The sequence below is a fragment of the Oryzias latipes genome, chromosome 22 (assembly GCF_053564925.1).
Source record: "Oryzias latipes strain Hd-rR chromosome 22, Olatipes_Hd-rR_3.1".
NCBI lineage: Eukaryota > Metazoa > Chordata > Actinopteri > Beloniformes > Adrianichthyidae > Oryzias > Oryzias latipes.
Window position 1 is genome coordinate 14,463,321 of NC_136258.1, and position 17,879 is coordinate 14,481,199.

Below are 17,879 nucleotides of genomic sequence, written 5' to 3' on the forward strand. Positions count from 1 at the left end.
AACGCCAAGACTATGGGGTAAGATAGCTCTCAATATGGACAAAGTTATGCACAACGTTGCAAAAAACATATGAATCCAAAATTTAGTTTTACGTTTAACATGTCTATTGTAAATATGATTTGTCTTTGTTTTGAATATGACTTTTTTTGTCTTGAATATGAAACAGAAAAAATATGGAACTTTATTGATGCCACAAGGGGAAATGTATTGTTCATTATTTAATTAGAATTTCTAATTATTTGATCATGATTTTTATTTATTTGTTAATTTATATTTTTAATTATTATTTATATTTATTATAATTTTATTTATTTAAATTTTACGTACTACTTCCTATAACTCAGTTAAAATAACACATCATAAAAGAGTGTTTTCCGTTACTGTTCGATTTGTTGTTGCTAAGCGACAACAGCTAATTGTGTAAACAATGCACCTGCAGACTGTCACAGACCCACAATGGCTGGAAAATGGTCGGGATAGGAGTAGCAGACATGCCACTTCAAACATTAGGTGTAAAGAGGGTTGATAATAAGAGGATAATGAAACCGTGCTCATGCACTTAGTGAATTGATGTTTGTAACCTTTTTTTGTCAGTAACGTAATAGTAACTTTTGTATTCAAGGCAAAGAAAAGTCCAGACATATCAAACATAACACCAAATGAATTCATATTTTGCTCTTTCTTTTCAAAGTGTACACGTTTGTCTATGAGTATACATTTCATTTTGACATTAACCTAACCCCATACAAGACTACCTTCGTTTCTTTTCTGCCACATTAGCAGACAAACTCCTGGTTTGGTTAACTTCAGACAAAAAACTCTGATGCATCAGCAGAAGCAAAAACCACCAAACTCGAGCTAATAGCTGGAAACCAGATTGTGGGTTGCAGTTATTTATTTATTTAATCTCAGTTTGTCTGCATTTTCTGCCAAAACAGTGACAACAAGAAATATCTGGGGTTTAGTCTCCTTTAATTTCACCCTTGGCGGTTCTTTATTCAGCATTTGTATTTCAGTCAAATCATGTGGACACATAGAGGAATGCAAACCAAAAGAGGTACACAAATGTACATTTTATTGCTTCATTGAGGTAAAACAGTAGCCGACTACAAAGATTCACTGTTTTTATTGATGTTTGCTAAAAAAAAAAAAAAGTCATGCTTTATCTCTCGGCTCACAGTAAATGACATTAAAGCAGCATGCAAAAACTCCCCTCACCCTAAATTTTTCAGTTAAAACAAACACATTTTACCGATCAAACTGCAAAAAGACTAACAAGGGCAGCTCCGAGAAACAAAAAGCTCAAGCGGAAGGTTCTGTCATCAGCTGCTTGTGAGTTGCTCATTGAGATGTGGATTCCAGATTGGCAGAGGTTACAGTTTTCTCCACAGAAGGAGCAGGACTCCCTGCTATAAAGACTCTCGGAGTTGTAGGTTCTTTTTGCTCTCCTGGCTAATATCGATAAAAAGAAGGCACAATGGAAAGGATTGTTGGTTACTCACATGATTTGATGATGCTGATTCAAAAAGGAATGTGAGAAATGACACTTACTGGGTTCATAGTAGTCATAAACCAACACCATGGCATCCCGAACCCGAGCCACTTTGTAGTTTCTGATGATGGGAAGTCTCATGCAAACCTCAGTCTTATTGAGCTGCAAATTATAAAACAAATTAATAAGGTGCTCCTAGAATCTCATTTAAAATTTTAAAGTAGTAGAACCTTGAATCTACATTTTTCTAGTGTCTTTTTTTAAAAACCCTAGATGCCTGATTTTATTTCCAGCTGTGACAAAAAATGTACTCAATGGTTTTGCTTTAAAGTAGATGCTAAATTCATGTCATTTTGGAGCCAAAGTGGTATGATGCATATTTGCAATAATAGGCATCAAGGGGTGGTACCACTATCGGTACGGGACCTTGGAGGTTTGGCGGGTTGGGGTCTCCCTTGAAGCAATGTCAAATCGGTGGTTGCCCTAACTGGTCGGCTAGTTCTGTCCCATCTGTGCCAGACCAGAGCTCTCCCAGGGTCGACTCTTGGGGGCGGGGGCCTAGGCTTGCTCCTTGGAATGGCTCTTTCTTGGCTCCTCTCTCTTTGTGTGAGGTGAAGGGTCCGGAGCCTGGGGGATTACATCACATCTGAGCCTGGGGGTGTCCGTGTCCCTGTGGTGCGGGTTCTGGTCCTTGCCCTTGAGCACTGGCCTTCTCCAACAGTGGGTGAGCCTGGTCGGGCCATGTTTTTAACACATCTTCGGGACCCCCCACTTCCCCCTTGGCAGGAGTGGGCCTGCCTTGCTCTCTCCTGCACCTCCTGTAGGCTGGGTGGGTGGTTGCCTGGAGCTTGGACCAGTTCTCCCTTGGGGAGCCTGGCTTGTGCCTGGGGTTGGGGTGGGGGGATGCTCAGACATCATGGGTGGTGGTGGGCTGCTTGTCTGGGGGTTCTCTCATGGGGCAGGGTTCTGGGGAGGGCTATTCTTCTGGTCGGGCTGGAGATTGCACTCTCTGCTCCCCTGTGCCTCCCTGCTCTCTGGCATTGGGGGCCCCAGTGGCGGTCCAGCTGACCGTGGCCTGGGTGGCAGAAGTGATTGCCCATCGGGTGGTTTCTCTCTATCTGCTATACCGTGCAGGTGTTGGGGGTCCTGGCTACCACTGCTGCTTCGGCAGGGGTCGAAGCAGCAGTGTGGTGTGGGGATGACTGGGCACTCTTCCTCTTTTGTTTTTACACTCCATCATCCATAAACACTTACTGGAGCACAGGTGTTTGCTTACCTTTGCACAAATAATTCATTTGACTGAATGAAATGTTTCACATGTGTTAGTCTGAATGCATAAGTATGCATGTATGAACAGTAGTTGTATCGTCTACATGTTGACTTGTTTATATGTGAAGATTTTTGGAGACGACAGGCATGCCTGTAACATTTGAGTGTGTGTCTGGTCAGGCCCCACCCCTTTTAGATTTATTGTACATTTACACCTGACAGTAATGATTATAAATGATTATAAACTTCTAGCCACTTGTTGCTTTATAATGTTCTATGACTTTACCCCCCCCCCCCCTCTTCCATCGTCCAACGACCCCCCTACCAACATCCCTCCTCCTACCTTTTGCTTATGTGCTTTCTGAAAGGTCGGAAATGTAAGTTTAATTAAAAGTAAAATTCCTTTACACCATATTTGTATATAATTCTATTAACATAAATCAAATGCTCCCGTAAGCAGTAATGCTAAAATCTTACTTTTAAATGGTAAACATCTCAAATGCATAATCAACAAAGTAGACTAATAAAAGCTCAATGAGTTTCCATAGTAACTCCAAACGTGGCTGGAACTCATTGGTTGTCTGCTAATTGGTCAGGATTGTCAGACACCAGACCTTGATAGCCAGCATCCTGCAAGTTTCTAAGAAAAATCCTGCCTTTTCTGCTGCTGATTACATGGATCAGGTGTGTTTAGCCAGTAAGGAGCTTCATTGGCAGTTTAATTGGAAAATATGTAGGATGCCCTTTGAGATTGTAACCCATGGCCAAATCCTTGGTTTGGCTGTCATTTCATCACACTAATATTGCCAACTGTAACAGTTTATCTGATAGTTACTTTGGATAACAGTGTTTCCTGTGTCACTTTACATGATATTTCCCTCTCCAGGCATTGAGTTGAATCTGCTGAACAAAATGTGCATAAAAGGATGGAACAGAACCAGAACCATCTACATCATAAAGAAACATGAGATTCTTACTGAGTCCAGGTACAGGTGGACTTTTTCAGGCGTACTTTCCACCTTCCTAACCAAATCTGAGGGGAAGGTTGCTTCAGGAAGTAGACCAAGCCCACTCAGCATGCCCACATCCACAATAACCATTCCAGTGTTGGGTATTATCTGATTGTCTTTCAGTCTAGAAGGGTGTAAAAAGATATCATGACTAATTTTAAAACTGATATCCAGTACACTGCATTGACGTTGCAGAACTTACCTTGTGCATATAGTCAAGATCATGTTGCTGTGGTTACTGGCTTCAGCAAGATGAATATTCAATGAGAATGCTTCCTCATCTGAAACCTGCTGGGGGCTTTGCAGAAATGTCTGGTTCTCCACGTTGTAAAAGGCATTAAGCTGGATGAATTTATAAAAAACTGTTGCAAGTGATTTTGAGCAGATTATCAGATCAAACACTTAACAATATAAGATTTCTATATTTCTTTTTTCTCTGGATGTTACCATGATGCACCAAAAAGTGACAGCTAAAAGTCTGCATTCCAGATGTTGGAACTGGGACCCCATTGTCACGCTACATTTGCGTTTGCTGTTTACAGGGAAACGGAACATTCTGCTGTCATGCAGAGATGCTATCATCGGTTTATTCTGAACGTGCTCGTGTGGTTAAACCATCTGTCACCAGGCTGCTCGACCAAACAGGATGAACAGAGGCTGCAGCATGCATTCATGAAAAACAGTTAGGAAAAACTTAGATGTTACCTGAACCAGAGCAAATCCCTGTCCTTGTATGTACATGTTCAAAGGCAAATCTTTTTCAGCATTAATCTGTGAATTAAAAAAAAATGTATTTTTACCTTTTTTTTTTCCTTTGTATGCAAAATATTTTTTTTAGAATTGAAATTAAGGCTCAGATTGTGCTTCCTGCCATTACCTTTTGGTTTTGACACATCCGGTAGTTGGTAGAGTTGATGTTAAATGACATCTTAAACGAAGACGTCGATGAAGACATGTCAATTTTCAGGTTTATAGCATTAGCGCCGCTGAATGCTGCATAATAAGCCAAAGCCTGTAGTGCAATAACTGTATCCTGCAGAAAACACAAGCAGGAAGACAATATGGATGATGTCAGTGTGGATGCCACACCTGTCTGTGCTGTCCCGGTCTATAATCTGGACATACAGAACATGAGACAACAATAAAATGTGCATCCAAACTGACTTTTTTTCCTCCTAAATCTTAAATAAGACTCAATATAATCAGATTTTCAGGTGGATGGAAAAGTCTATTCTCACCTGAGTTGTCCCAAAGCCCCCCAGATGGTTCGTCTGAATACTTAACCACTTCATCAGCTCAATGCCTTCGATGAAACTGCCACGCACAAACAGAGCCAGCAGCACGTAAGCAGCCATTTCAATCTGTGCTGACTGTACCCTGCTGAGGTCATGTGAGTTCAGGCCAGCAGAGGAAGTCCACATCATGACTCCACCTTTGAAAAAAAAACAAAGACTGAATTCAAACAACCAATGTTGTCAATGAATCTGCAGATAACTGTCAATGTTTTGAGCCAAACAATATGGGGAAATCATGTTTCTGCACTGGAAGTTTATTTATAAACCTATAAATCGTGGTTGATTAAATAGTCTGAGTTTAAGGAAATGACATGTTTATTATGGGTTTGGATACACTTATAGCAGCTACGTATTTTCGCCAAACATTGGTGGGAGAGAAACTTTTAGAAACTCTTCCAGTCTCAAGTTTTACCCCAAACAGGAAGAAACAACAGTTTAATGTCTGAATCCAAACAAATTTGACGCCAAATTATCTGCGGATCCCGTAATATTACATGTGAGAGGGGGAATGGTACTGAAATACAGAAAACAATGTCCAATAAGGGGGATATATTTATTTGAAATGACCTTTAAAATGATGTTTCAGGGTAAATGCACAATTTGTTTGTTTTTGTTCTTTTCTGACAAGTTTATTTTCAGATTTAGGGATATAAAAGTCTGGTAATATATGAATTGGCAGTTATGAACATTTGCTTTTCTGTGTGACTCTTTGTAATGTGTGTCAATATTCTTTTTCATCCTTTATCTTTTGTGTTTACGTTGCCTTGTTTAAATAAAAATTTTTTTAATAACATACATTTGTTGTGAAATCTTTTACATTTTAAATTACCAATATTATCAGCTCTGTTCTTCAGTTCAGTGAGCGCTCTGCTTGCTAGAGGACGGTTCCCTCGAGCTAATGCATAAGCCACCAGACTCAGGCTGTAGTTACTGACCACACCGGTGGACAGTTTGTTCTCCAGGTAGTTCAGGGCTAGAGACACGTTGCTTGCATACTTTTCCTAACAAAGTAAAAAAAAAAAAAAAAAGGAATCATTTTTCATCAATGGAATCTAAAAAGCTAACGTTTCTCCTGATGCCACAAAGGCAAAAGTTAAAACTGCGGTGCAAACTCACCTTATAAGAGTCATCTTCCAGGAAGGCCACCAGCACAAATGCAGTGAGAGCCACTGAGCTATCATCCATTCCTCCCTGCATTTCTGTGTGGATGAGCCTGCCCACCTCCAAGAACTCCCCCTGCTGGCCCTGATGCTTCAGGAGCCACATCAGGGCTTGGATCAGGACCTCTTGGTCCACCTGGATGTAGGTCTGAGCTTGGAGAAAGCACCGCAGCACAAAGGCTGTCAGCCTGGACAGCAGTGGTGGGGATAAGAAGCATTATGAACAAATGAATTTCAAAGGGACATCTTTATAAAAATAAAAATAAATATGTTGGTTTTTGTAAGCACTTTGTCCAAATTGATTTTCAATTACAACAGTTAAAACAATAATACTGTCAACTGTGTTTCAGCTGCCACCATATAAAAATATGTTCTCAGATCTACTGAGCCGTTCCATGTCTGGGATTAACATGGAGTTCGGTCACCTTGTAAAAGAATTGTATATAACATGGTAACATCATTATTTTTAAATCCTAGGTGTGTGCTGTTTCAAAGTCAGAAGATTTGTGACCCACCAAGTGCTACCAGATGCATCACTTTCCCCAAAAGCACTGAAAGAACCATCATCTCGTTGGTAAGACAGCTGCGTCTTATATCCTACAGAAGTAAATCCAAGATTTTATATTTTTTATTTAAAGTTTGGAGAAAGTTACTACGTGTTTGTGAAGAAGGGAAGTGATGCAAAGACCGTTCACCTTTAGTCAGGTAACCCAAAGCTCTGCTTCTGATCTCTGCATCGTCCTGGCCTGACTTGTCCAGATACTGAAGGACATAAAGACTTGGAGCTAAGTGGATCATGTTCTGCTCCCCACATCCAATTGGGACCTGGACCAGTGAATCCAAGTTGTTGATGGACAACGCTAAGATATCACCTACAAAAGGCAGCGAAGGACCACAACAGAGTCAAACCAGGAGATAAAGGCTCCCTTTTCAATTATCAGTATAATATGTTACCATTTTCTACTCATAAAGAATAAAACATTCAATCAGAACATAATTGAAAAAAAACTATGTAATTATTTAAAAAAGTATTAATTCCCGAACTCATTTACGGTGGAGGTCAGAGTTCAGAAATGTAGAGGTGGAGGAATTTGAAACACCTAGAATCTCAAACCAAAAACATAGCAGATGATATCAAATTGACAGTCAATGTGCAAGAAACTAAAGTGCAATGTGCCTTTGCCAATATACAAGTGAGGTTTGGAATAAGTGTGTGGGACTTTTTCCCTTGAAGTTCAGGAAATGCATTTTCGTTTTATAAATGTATCAAGTAATCATACATCTCATGTATTTGTGGGTGTTTCATTTTAGAGATTACTCTCTCATCAAAATGCATTAAAAAATATAATCTAAACAGATGAAGGAGACGTGACTGCCCCTTCACTGGAAATTCTTACCAAGACCCGTTTTAGATACCTTTCATTTTTGCAATTTACCATTTTCTATGACGTAGTATAAGGGTCACCATAAAAATAATAAATAAATACATTTACGAGAATAAAGTCATAAAATTATGAGAAAAAGGTTAACATTTTACCAGGGTAAACTCGTAGAATCATGAGTATAAAAGTCATTTTTTATGACAATAAAGTTTTAACCTTACATAAGTTTGAAGCTGAAAAATGATGAGAATAAAGTCATAAATTTATGAGGCAAAAGTTTGTTTACTTAGTCACAGATAAACAACAAAAACAGAACCAATATGGGATTTTACAGATTAATAATGCTAAGTCTTTTAGTGAGTCAACAAGATTTTATTATAAGCATTAGGACATTGAAAAATATTTTCAGGAAACATTTAGTCGCAGAGGTCCAAATGCATTATGGTATACAGAAAGCCTTTTGGTCACTATAAATGGCTGCATTAATGGATTTAGCTGACACTTAATGTGGAAAAATGTGGTAAAGTTACAAGTTTTTTCTCATAATTTTAGGAATTTATCTTTATAAAATCATAACTTTTCCTAATAAATTTACGACTTTAATTTCTTAAAATTACAACTTTTTTCTCATAATTTTAGGTTTATGTTCCTGTAAATTTATTTATGTTTTAATTTATTTTTGTGCGTGGTCCTCATACCCCCTCGTATTTTTTAGTCGTTACATTAAGTAAAAAATAAAACAACAGCTTATTTTCAAGTAACAACTCTAAACCTTCAAACGTTTGAGTTTTTTGTTTGAATGCACTCATAACTGTCAGGATCCTCCATCACATCGACCTTCATGAGCAACTGGTTCATACTGCTCCTCACCATTTCCTGCAGAACCTCCACTAAACATTAAATGTTTTTAAATGGAAAGGCTATCGGTACAAGACAGAGGGAAATGTTAAACATACCGCCCAAAGCCACACGAGCCATCTGGCTGCCCGGTACCACGTGTGGTGGAAAGGAGAAAGAGACGGATCTGGAGTAGCTGTCTGACTGCGGCGCCAGCTCCAGGAAAAGAGTCTGAGAGGACGACTGCTCGATTCCTTCAGGCTACAGAACACATGACAATAACTCAGGGTCAACTCAAAAGCCGTGCAGAAACTTAGAAGTTGTAGGGAAATCTGCAAATTCAGGTTCACATTGGACATTTTCTCTTCTATTTTACCTTCACCAGTAACTTCCAAACAACGCTGTCGGAAGCTTCCATAGATACAGCTTCTACTGATATTTCCATCTCGCCCAGAACCAAAGGCTCTATAGGGAACAAGGCTGAGGCAGAAGCATGACTCCCTATGGTCAACTGCTTGGCGTTTATCACAGACATGTCTCTTTGATTGCTCAACACAAATTTGAAAGCTTCACTCTGAGCAAGCAACACAATGACCTGCAAACAGAAACATCATCAATCAAGTGGTAGTTTCTTTGATTTATGTCTATGAAGGCAGAGGAAAGGTTCTGTCCAACACACCTCAAGGTTGTGCTCTAAATAGTTGAAGATGTTTGCTTCTAGGACAATCTCCTCTCCTCTGATGATGTGTGGAGGGGCCACAAGAGACAAGGAGAAGTCTTTGGATACCGTCAACTGTTAATGACAAGATGCACAACATAACTGATCGTCTCTGGAGGAAAGCCGATTTATTACAGACAAACTAAAAGTAAAAAGTGTTTCTTGGAAATTGTGTCTTCTGCAAAGATCTGACAACCAATCCAATGTAAAAAAAAAACACACAAAAAAAAACCCCGACTCTTCTGGTGTTGGGAGGTGAACTACAGTCTGTCAAATTGGCCATTATTAATAAAGGATCAAAGTGGGGATGTAAAAAATTGTTTTTTTGTACAAACTATGCTCCATTTGCAACAGTGCCTTGCCTTTCAGGTAAACTGCATTCACTCAAAGGCGAGATTTCTTATAACAGGATTATTTGAAGGATGTTCAATAAAGACCTAGAACTTCTGAATGGAAATCCATTCTAGGTCTAGTTCTAGGTTTTTTTTCTTTCTGTGCTCCGTGCTGTTTGGGCTCCAACTTAGATGTTGTCATTGCCACATTTAGGCCTGTCACCTGATTCACAGGACCGTCAGCTGATCCAAGGGTGCAGCAGCTGCAGTCTCACCAGGTCCTGGGAACCCACAGTGTCTACCAATTGGCAAGGTGGAATTTTATCTTTCTTATCCGCTGTGTCCCTAAGGATTTGAAGTTCCCTCCGTCACAGGCGAATGAATGAGATTGTCACATGAGTGGAATTATCTGCCTTTTTGTTTGTGTTCACTTCATTGTTCCTAACATAGTCTTCATCAATACTCTTCAGGCAGATATGGTTTCTTTTTTTTCTTCATTTCCTTACACAACAGCTGTATTCAGGCTTTCTTGCCTGTGTTTTTGGTAAATCCTAAAATTAATTATTTTTACACTGGAACCACATCTCCTGCTTTGTGTGAAGGAACTTCTATCTTTGCTGAAAGGATTAAAAATAAATGGAAGAGACCAATTTTCAAATCTACCGTTTGTCAATTTGTTGATTAAAAATGGCAACTACCAAGAAAGCTGCATAAAACTGAAAAAGCTACTCATTCAGGAGAATAAACAGGTACAGTCAGCTGCATCACTCTTTTTTTTTTTGCTTTTAATATTCTATTCTCTTTGTGTCATTAGTCAATCAGACCATGGACATCTTGATGCTTTCAAAGAAGCAGAATCCTTACCTTTTGTGGCACCGGAGTGAAACCCAAACCCAGATTCTCTGACATGACGAGAACAACAGCTCCCAGAAAAGTCACACCATCAGGAACTGTGATTTTCTCACTGGTCCACGATTTATCACTAAAAAAAATATAGGAAGCAAGAGTAAAAAAGAAATCCTCCAACATTTCTTAGCATTTCTTTCAGCTCTTACCTTACAAAAGTGTCAAACCAGGACACAGAGTCAGTTCCGTCCATCCAGTATCTCCAGTGCTTCTCAACCGTAAGATCGTTATCCAGATTATTGAAAAGATCATTCTCTAAAAGGCATAAAAAACCCACATTGGAGCTTTGAAAAGAAAAAAATTGACCATAACCAGTGATGAAAAACATACCATTTCTAGGCAACATGTTGTTATTCACTCTCACATTGCTCATCGTCTTTAGGTTGTAAATCTGTTTTGGAAAAACAAAAATTAGTCAATATTTTTCTCAATCTTTTTCTATCACACCTTAAGGAGCTCTATTGCAATAGTTAGCAATACTAGTAGGAACAGCATATACAATAAAGTCAGGTGACTGTTTGCCTGAAGGATGTTGCGTTTAGATAATCCAGTCTCCTACACAATACAAGCCACCAGATATCTGCAGAACAATACAGGTGGGGAACTAGTGTTTTCTTCATTCAAGGACTTCAATAATTCTTCAAGTTTTTTCTCCAAAAGTCTGCAGAGCCTCCTCTTCCTGGAGAAAGGAGTCACCTCCAAACAAAGCGGACAGATTCTTTTCATCCTGTCCGGCCGGTTTTAAGGACTATGCTAGTGTTCTCATGGTGTCCTACTGGCAGGGGGGAATACTGGGACTGGATCCAATTCTCAGGAGTTTATGTTACAGAGTTTAAATTCCTATTCTTTTGTTTGTCACCGATTTCTCAAGTCCTACGTAACAAAATATGTCTGTTAGTGGATCATCGTTTTGAACCTTGAAGTCATCATCACTTGTATGAAAAGTTATGCTAGACAATTTTTGCCGACCAACATACCTGTTCGAGCTTGAAATCCGGAGCAGACTGAAGCATTGAACTGTCTGCCCCCATTACCACAATTCCAACCTGAACTTTGGATTCAGCTGCAGCTACAGTGAGGGACACCTGCTCACCTGGCTGAGCCTTCTCTTTGCTCCAATTTAGAGTTACCTGAGGGGAAGCAAGCTAACAATTACCAGCAACAGAAATGTAAATGCATGTAAATAAACCTAACAGTAACTTTATTAGGTACAACCCTTACACTACGTATCGCAAAAACCTCATCTCGCAAACACATGACCAGTGGTTGACCCAGCTCAAATGGAGCGTCCAAATGAGGAACACAGGAAATAATTGTTGGTGATAGAGAAATATGGTCTCAGTGTTTTAAAAATTGCTGATTCTTTGTGAATTTTTAGAAAAAAAAAATTCAAAGATTTGAAGAAAATGGTTTGATAAAGAGAATATCAAGTGACCGAGAAGTTGTGAGGACAGAAATCTTCTGCTTGTGTCAAAGATCAAATGAGAATGGACAGATGAGGTGATGGAAGGACATCAGAGACAATCATGACACAGATGAGCTTTGGTTCTAGATGTGGTTTAGTTGGGAAACTGGCAGCCAAAAATCCCAACAAAAACGGCAACTCCCATAGGCTCACTAAGAGTAGACAATACAACCATGCAAAGTTTTGAAAAATCCGCTGCCCTGTCTCATGAGTCTTAATGTTAGCTGGAATTGTGTGGCTGGTTTAGAATTTGGCACAAACAATGGAAAATCATTTAACTATTTATACTTCTATCAAACCCAATAGCATTGGGGTAGAGTGTCCTCCCTCAGAGTGGAAAGTTGTGAGTTCATATCCTCAGTTGGGTCATACCAAAGACACTCAGCATGAAGGTATGGCATTGGGGGAATTAAACCACCAAATGGTTCCTGAGCATGGTCTGTAGCTCAACCCTCCCTCAGGGCAAGGGTCAAATGTGGAAAACACCCGTATCACCCGTAACGCCCGTAAAGATAACTTACACCCACCCCGGTGGGTGTAAGGTATCTTTTACTTGGTTAAATTAGGCCAACGGTGGTGGTGTCATGGGATGGGGGAGATTTTTTTTGCCGCTCTGTACAAATTGAGAATGGTTTCAACTTCCCAGACAACCATAAAGCTGCTGTTGACCATGATGATCCTTGTATGAGTACAGCGTATCTACCTCCCATTGGCTGCTCAATGTGTTAATCATGACACATTTGCTGTAACTGTAGAATACCTATTGAAGGATACAAGTGAGGTGTACCTAATAAAGAAACCAATTGTTTAACTAAAGATGATCGTACAAGATTGTGTTTTTGGATAGGTATAAACACAGAATCACTGATAAGCTCTCCATCAGAAAGCAGGCAGTAGACAGTGACGCAGGCCTGGGGGGACCAGGAAAGGTCTGGAGTCAGGGAGAAAGACGAGGAGTTTTTGGTTCCAGCTGCCACCACCTGACCCTTGGAGCTCACCTTAAAATGAAACAATATTAAGATCAGCATTGTACTTCACCTTAAACACTCCTGCCTTCACCCTAAAAGCAGCTAGGATAGTTTCCAACAACCCCCATGACCCCGCGCAGGGTCTAAAGAGGTGGAAAAAAGACAGATTTTTTTCTATCCACAGTCAGGTCACTCTCACCATGTCATGACTGAACCAAGAAAAGGCAGAATTGCTAATATAGGGGTTCGCTGTTCATAACAGACATGGAAATTTACAGATTTCTTGTGTGTCTTGGTAACAGGTCTGCCAAGACACAACCTCAAAATTCAGCAGCACTTATACAGAAGATCTGACATCAACTGAGCAGCCTTTTTTTTGGGGGGGGGGGGGGGGGGGGACAAAAAAACCCACTTTTTATTCCACAACTCAGTTGTTTAAAAAACAACCGAATTAGAGCTAATAAAACATAGGAAACAGTTAGTTTTTACATATGATCTATTAAAAAATATGCATTTTAAGGACATTTACAATGGAAACTATCCTACCACATACTGAAGACTCCCCAGTTTAAATGTACTCTCTACATTAAGTTGAAGGGGTGATCCAATCTGAAAGTAAAAAATTGGAGGCATATATTCAGTAATACATTAGCTTAGATATATTAGTCATATTATAATATTATCATTTAAATTTGTGTCACCTGTGCAGGTGTTTCACTGTCATGTGAGATCTGAACATAGGAGCCGCTCGGGGAGGAGTAGTTGTTGTAGAGCGTCAGACTCTGCTGACTGGCTCTGAATTTGGCCTGAAAACAAAGATGAAAATCTACATTTTTTGTAAGTGTAGAGAATAAATCCTCTAAAAAATGTGTTCCCATTCCTTTTGTGTTATCTAAGATCCAGAGCATGCGTTCTGAAATTCCATCTTCCATGATTCAAATGTCCTACAGTCATGTTTTTATAGAATATCCCTGAAAATCACATTGAAACTACTCATCTTACGTGCAACAAAACTGGTGCATCTTTTCCCCTAAAGGACTGTTTGGTGATTTCCCCAGGTAAATTACTCACTGTAATAAAAAGTGCCGCAATGTGCTCCTGGAGTTTGAATTGAACTTTGGCAGTCCCGTTCTCGGCCACAGGAAGCATCAGAGTTGTGTTTTTGGCGTTCCTGGAGGAGTCAGTCTGAGTGACTTCAACCACTGCAGAGTTCAGCAGCTCCTCTAAGCCAAGAGGCCTTTTGTCATATCTAGATATCTGAAGCTGTGGAAAAGACATTTAAAATAAAACGTTCCATTAAATAAAAATGTTTCTAAATAAAAAATTCCCTCACTCTTGCAGAGAAGTCTAACGAAGGTTTTAGAGGTTGAGAAAAATGGAGGAACTGAAGCTGGTAGGGGCTGTGAGTGATGTGGACTTCAGCAGATTTGTTCACTTCATATCCTGGAGGAACAGCAGAACATTTGATTCAGCAAATAGCAAAAAGAAAATATAAATATAAACTATACACACACACACATACAGTATATATATATCTAGCAGCATTGACAGAGCGTACCTGTGGAGGGGTCATGAACACGGGCAGAGATGTGCACCACAACCGAATCCCTGCTGCCCGCCGTAGATTGCAGACCCTGAAGTTGGTCTTTGCTAAATATAAATTGCGCTGATCCATAAATCTGTAACAGGTTACACAATTAACTCCTTTAGGATCCATTTTTACATACAATTGATTAAATGAGGATACGAAGAGCAACAGAGAAATAAAAAGCTCACCTTCTTGGTTTGTTTGACCTGCAAGAAAGAGGGGGGACTGCTGGTAGCTATATTATAGGTTAGATTAACCTCTAATGTCCCTTGTACAGGTTGTCCACTGCGATAACTAAAGAAAAACAAACTATAGATTAGGGATACTTTTCCATAAGCCATGTTTAACTCTTCAAAATGTAACTAACAGTGCTCGAACTGATCCAGGAATGTCGTCTCCGGCGAGGACCCATGGAGACGTCTTGACCAACACTTCGAACCGAGGAGCCTCAGCAACTGCAAGCAGCAGGATTCATGAAAAAATACCATTTCTTTTTTAATACATGTATCAAATTTGTACATTTTTGGATCATGAAACTCTAACCAATGACACAATGTCCCAAGAAACATTTGGAGACTCAAAGACGTTTTAGTTAGGAAAAATACAAAAAAAATGTTCAGGTCCAAACAAATTATTTACAATATTATGTATGAAATGTTACAAAATATCCAAAAAGTTTTGGTGGGTATATCTGCAAAATATTATCAAAAATGATGGAATGGCCACTTTTGGAAGTTTTTAGAGAGTATTTAGTGGTTTTGGATGAAACCCTTGCAGTGCCAGGAAGTGAAAAAGCTTTTATTTTGTGACCACAAGATAATAAATAAATAAATGAATAAAGTTCTTGGCATTTCAAGGGTTTCTTCTTTTGGAGTAACTATGAGCTTGGCCTTCACCACGTAGCAGGATGGTGAAAATCTGTTGAGTGACGCTTTCACAACATTTTCATTCTCTTAATTGACACCAAATGATTAAAAAAATAAAAGAGGTAGGGGTCTGTTTTTCTTGCTATTTTGTTATAAAAGAAAAACAGTTTTTTAAAAATCCTATAATCATTTTTATTGATTTCTATGGAAATGCTAATAGATAACTACATACCTGTCATTCTATATCAATGCAAAGTAAAAGTTTGAAGGTTACCCCACTGGTTTAAGAAATTTCATCTTCATAGAAAAAATTAAACAGTGTATAACACATATCTACATATTTAGAAATAATAAACCAGTTACCAGGCTCTTCCACAGTGAACGCTTTCTTGTCAGTTGCGTCCTAAAAAAAAGGAGAAAGGAGGCATAAAGGTGATAGTTTTCATTTGAAACAGCATTCAAAGCAGAGCTTGTTTCTTTTCTTTTTTTAAAAACCTACATTTTCTGCTGTTGTTATCATCCATTTTCCAAGAGGACACTTCGGTGGCAAAGCAAATTGTTGTACGAAAATTCCCAGATTCCCTGTGGACTCCCATTTAGCAGCAGTTTCTCCACTAGGATCCTGCAGGACAAAAATCATCCATGCTTCCAACCTGACAACACTTTGGAATCTAATGTTTCTATTTGCTTTTAAGCAAAAAAAAGTAAAGATACTCACCTTACCTCAAATCATTTTATATTAAAGTAAACCCCAAACTTTGTTTAAAAAAAGATCAATGTATCTCTACATTATTTCACACAAATCTTTATTGAAAATGATATAAAAAAATAATAATAGCTTTTTTTCTCTAAAGTAATCATTTGTTTTCTGCTTTCACCTAAATAAAAGTAATATGTAAAAAAAAAACATAAATTATTTATTATGTGCCACCATCTTCTTATGTCGCTCAGTTTTGTTCAACCCCATACAAACCCATCAAACCTCCCTTTTTTATTATTTTATTTTTATTTAGTCCAACTTCTTAAGGAGCTGACATCACTAAATGTTTTTCCCACTCACACTATCCTTTATTTTCAGATTGACACAGTCAAGCTCAACCTTTCAACTCTGTTACATGCAAAAACTATATTTACTGTTGTTCAGGGAAAATAATTATGTCTTAGAATATGGATTACTTGTTTTCCTCATTCCACATGATGCTCCATATTGTAGTTAGTGTAGATTTAGTTAAAATCTATAACCCCATAACAAAAAGAAAACACTGTTGCTACAGGGCTCAAAGTTGAACTTAGACTAAAATAATTTAGAATCAAATGAAATATACTAATAAAGGGTTGTATTACACAAGGGACAGGTGATTACCAAGAAACTGGAAGACATAAGTTTTATTATAATCATACAGAAGTCAGATTGTCCCATCAGGGGCTGAATTTAAAACAAAGATAGTCACAAATTAATTTCTAATCATTGTTGGGATGCCTAACATATTTTTTGAGAGACTTATCTGGTCCCTCGTCTGATCCAATGTTCACTTTTTTATTGTGGTAAATTTTTTGGGAACGGGATACTCAAAATGCACCAAATTCAGAGAATGTGACTCACCTGCAGAGAAATGTTCAGTTTCCCTCTGTAGGGACGGTTATCCAGCTGGATAAACACAACTCTGATTTTGATGGTGCTGCCCGGTCTGTAAGACGATCTGTCCGTTTGAATGAAGGAAGAGACATTCCTGTGGCTGAAGGTGATGTCGGTCGTGTTGGCAAAGATGATCCGGTTGTCCTTGTAGCCCCAAACGTTCAACTTCAAGAGGGAGTTGTCTGGTATGGAGCCAGGAAGCTGGAATGAAGATAAGAAACATATTAAATGTAAAGAATTTTTTCCTTATTGTATTTACTTACTGAAAAATGAGAGACTTTGACTCACAGGAGGAAGAAAAACAACACTGGTTGAACCTTAAAAACAAAAATATGTTTTAGTTTGTTTTGACCGCCACAAGAAAATCAAATCTGAGTATAATTGAAGTGTCACCTCCTTGGAAGTTCTGTGTCAGAGCTACTTTGGTGTTGCCATGCACCAACTCAGCTGTCACGCTCGCAGAAAAGTCAGAGAAGAGGGTGACAGCCAGTGGAGTGGGTGCACCGGCATGCAGCATCTCTGGAGCTGAGATCAGAAACGTTGTTGTACTAGAACAGCAGGGAAAGAGGACTTTTAAAGATCAGTCCTGCCATGACTGAGGGCGTGGAGGCAAAAAAAAAACGACATCTACCTTCACATAAACAACAGGACTTACTTGGATGAGCTCAAACCCGAAGCAGAGAAAATCAAAATGAGGATCCAGACCTGCTTCATGTTGTCCAGCGACCTCCTCGGTTACACGTTTGCTTTCAAATCACCTGACACATTTCTGCTTCATGTTAATAAAGCAACAAATGACAACTCCACCCCCTGCTTTTGTGCCAATAAACCCAAAACACATTGTTATTCCGTTCCTTTGGAATTTTTCCTCATATTCTTTACATCTTTGCCTTGAGGGGGATGAGTCTCAACTGTCACTCTGACAATTCCTGCTCCTGTCCAGCCGTTCTCATTC

At 39.0% G+C, this 17,879-nt stretch overlaps 1 protein-coding gene across 1 annotated transcript; it reads right to left on the bottom strand.

Annotated features, from left to right (window-relative positions):
* Positions 1–1,058: 1,058 nt before the first annotated feature.
* LOC101158400 (CD109 antigen-like) lies at positions 1,059–17,690 on the bottom strand. The gene is made up of 32 exons (XM_023951975.2): positions 17,580–17,690; positions 17,318–17,472; positions 17,213–17,241; positions 16,892–17,125; positions 15,788–15,910; positions 15,652–15,691; positions 14,790–14,877; positions 14,611–14,716; positions 14,393–14,513; positions 14,168–14,277; positions 13,906–14,097; positions 13,536–13,640; positions 13,381–13,443; positions 12,694–12,864; positions 11,379–11,531; positions 10,732–10,792; positions 10,551–10,656; positions 10,360–10,477; positions 9,125–9,238; positions 8,822–9,040; positions 8,565–8,706; positions 6,922–7,098; positions 6,742–6,823; positions 6,183–6,414; positions 5,896–6,067; positions 5,010–5,203; positions 4,649–4,804; positions 4,477–4,542; positions 3,974–4,113; positions 3,739–3,895; positions 1,552–1,654; positions 1,059–1,452 (listed from the first exon to the last, which is right to left on the bottom strand). Exons 1-32 carry the CDS (start codon positions 17,636–17,638, stop codon positions 1,256–1,258), a joined length of 4,185 nt encoding a protein of 1,394 aa, XP_023807743.2. The 5' UTR covers positions 17,639–17,690; the 3' UTR covers positions 1,059–1,255.
* Positions 17,691–17,879: the final 189 nt, after the last annotated feature.

Bases quoted from the DNA above. Each gene is read 5' to 3' on its own strand.
- LOC101158400 (XM_023951975.2), bottom strand. From the start codon at position 17,638: ATGAAGCAGGTCTGGATCCTCATTTTGATTTTCTCTGCTTCGGGTTTG. The intron at 17,473-17,579 runs GTAAGTCCTGTT...CTGCTGTTCTAG, and splicing joins TCGGGTTTGAGCTCATCCAA to TACAACAACGTTTCTGATCT. The intron at 1,453-1,551 runs GTAAGTGTCATT...TATCGATATTAG, and splicing joins TTATGACTACTATGAACCCA to CCAGGAGAGCAAAAAGAACC.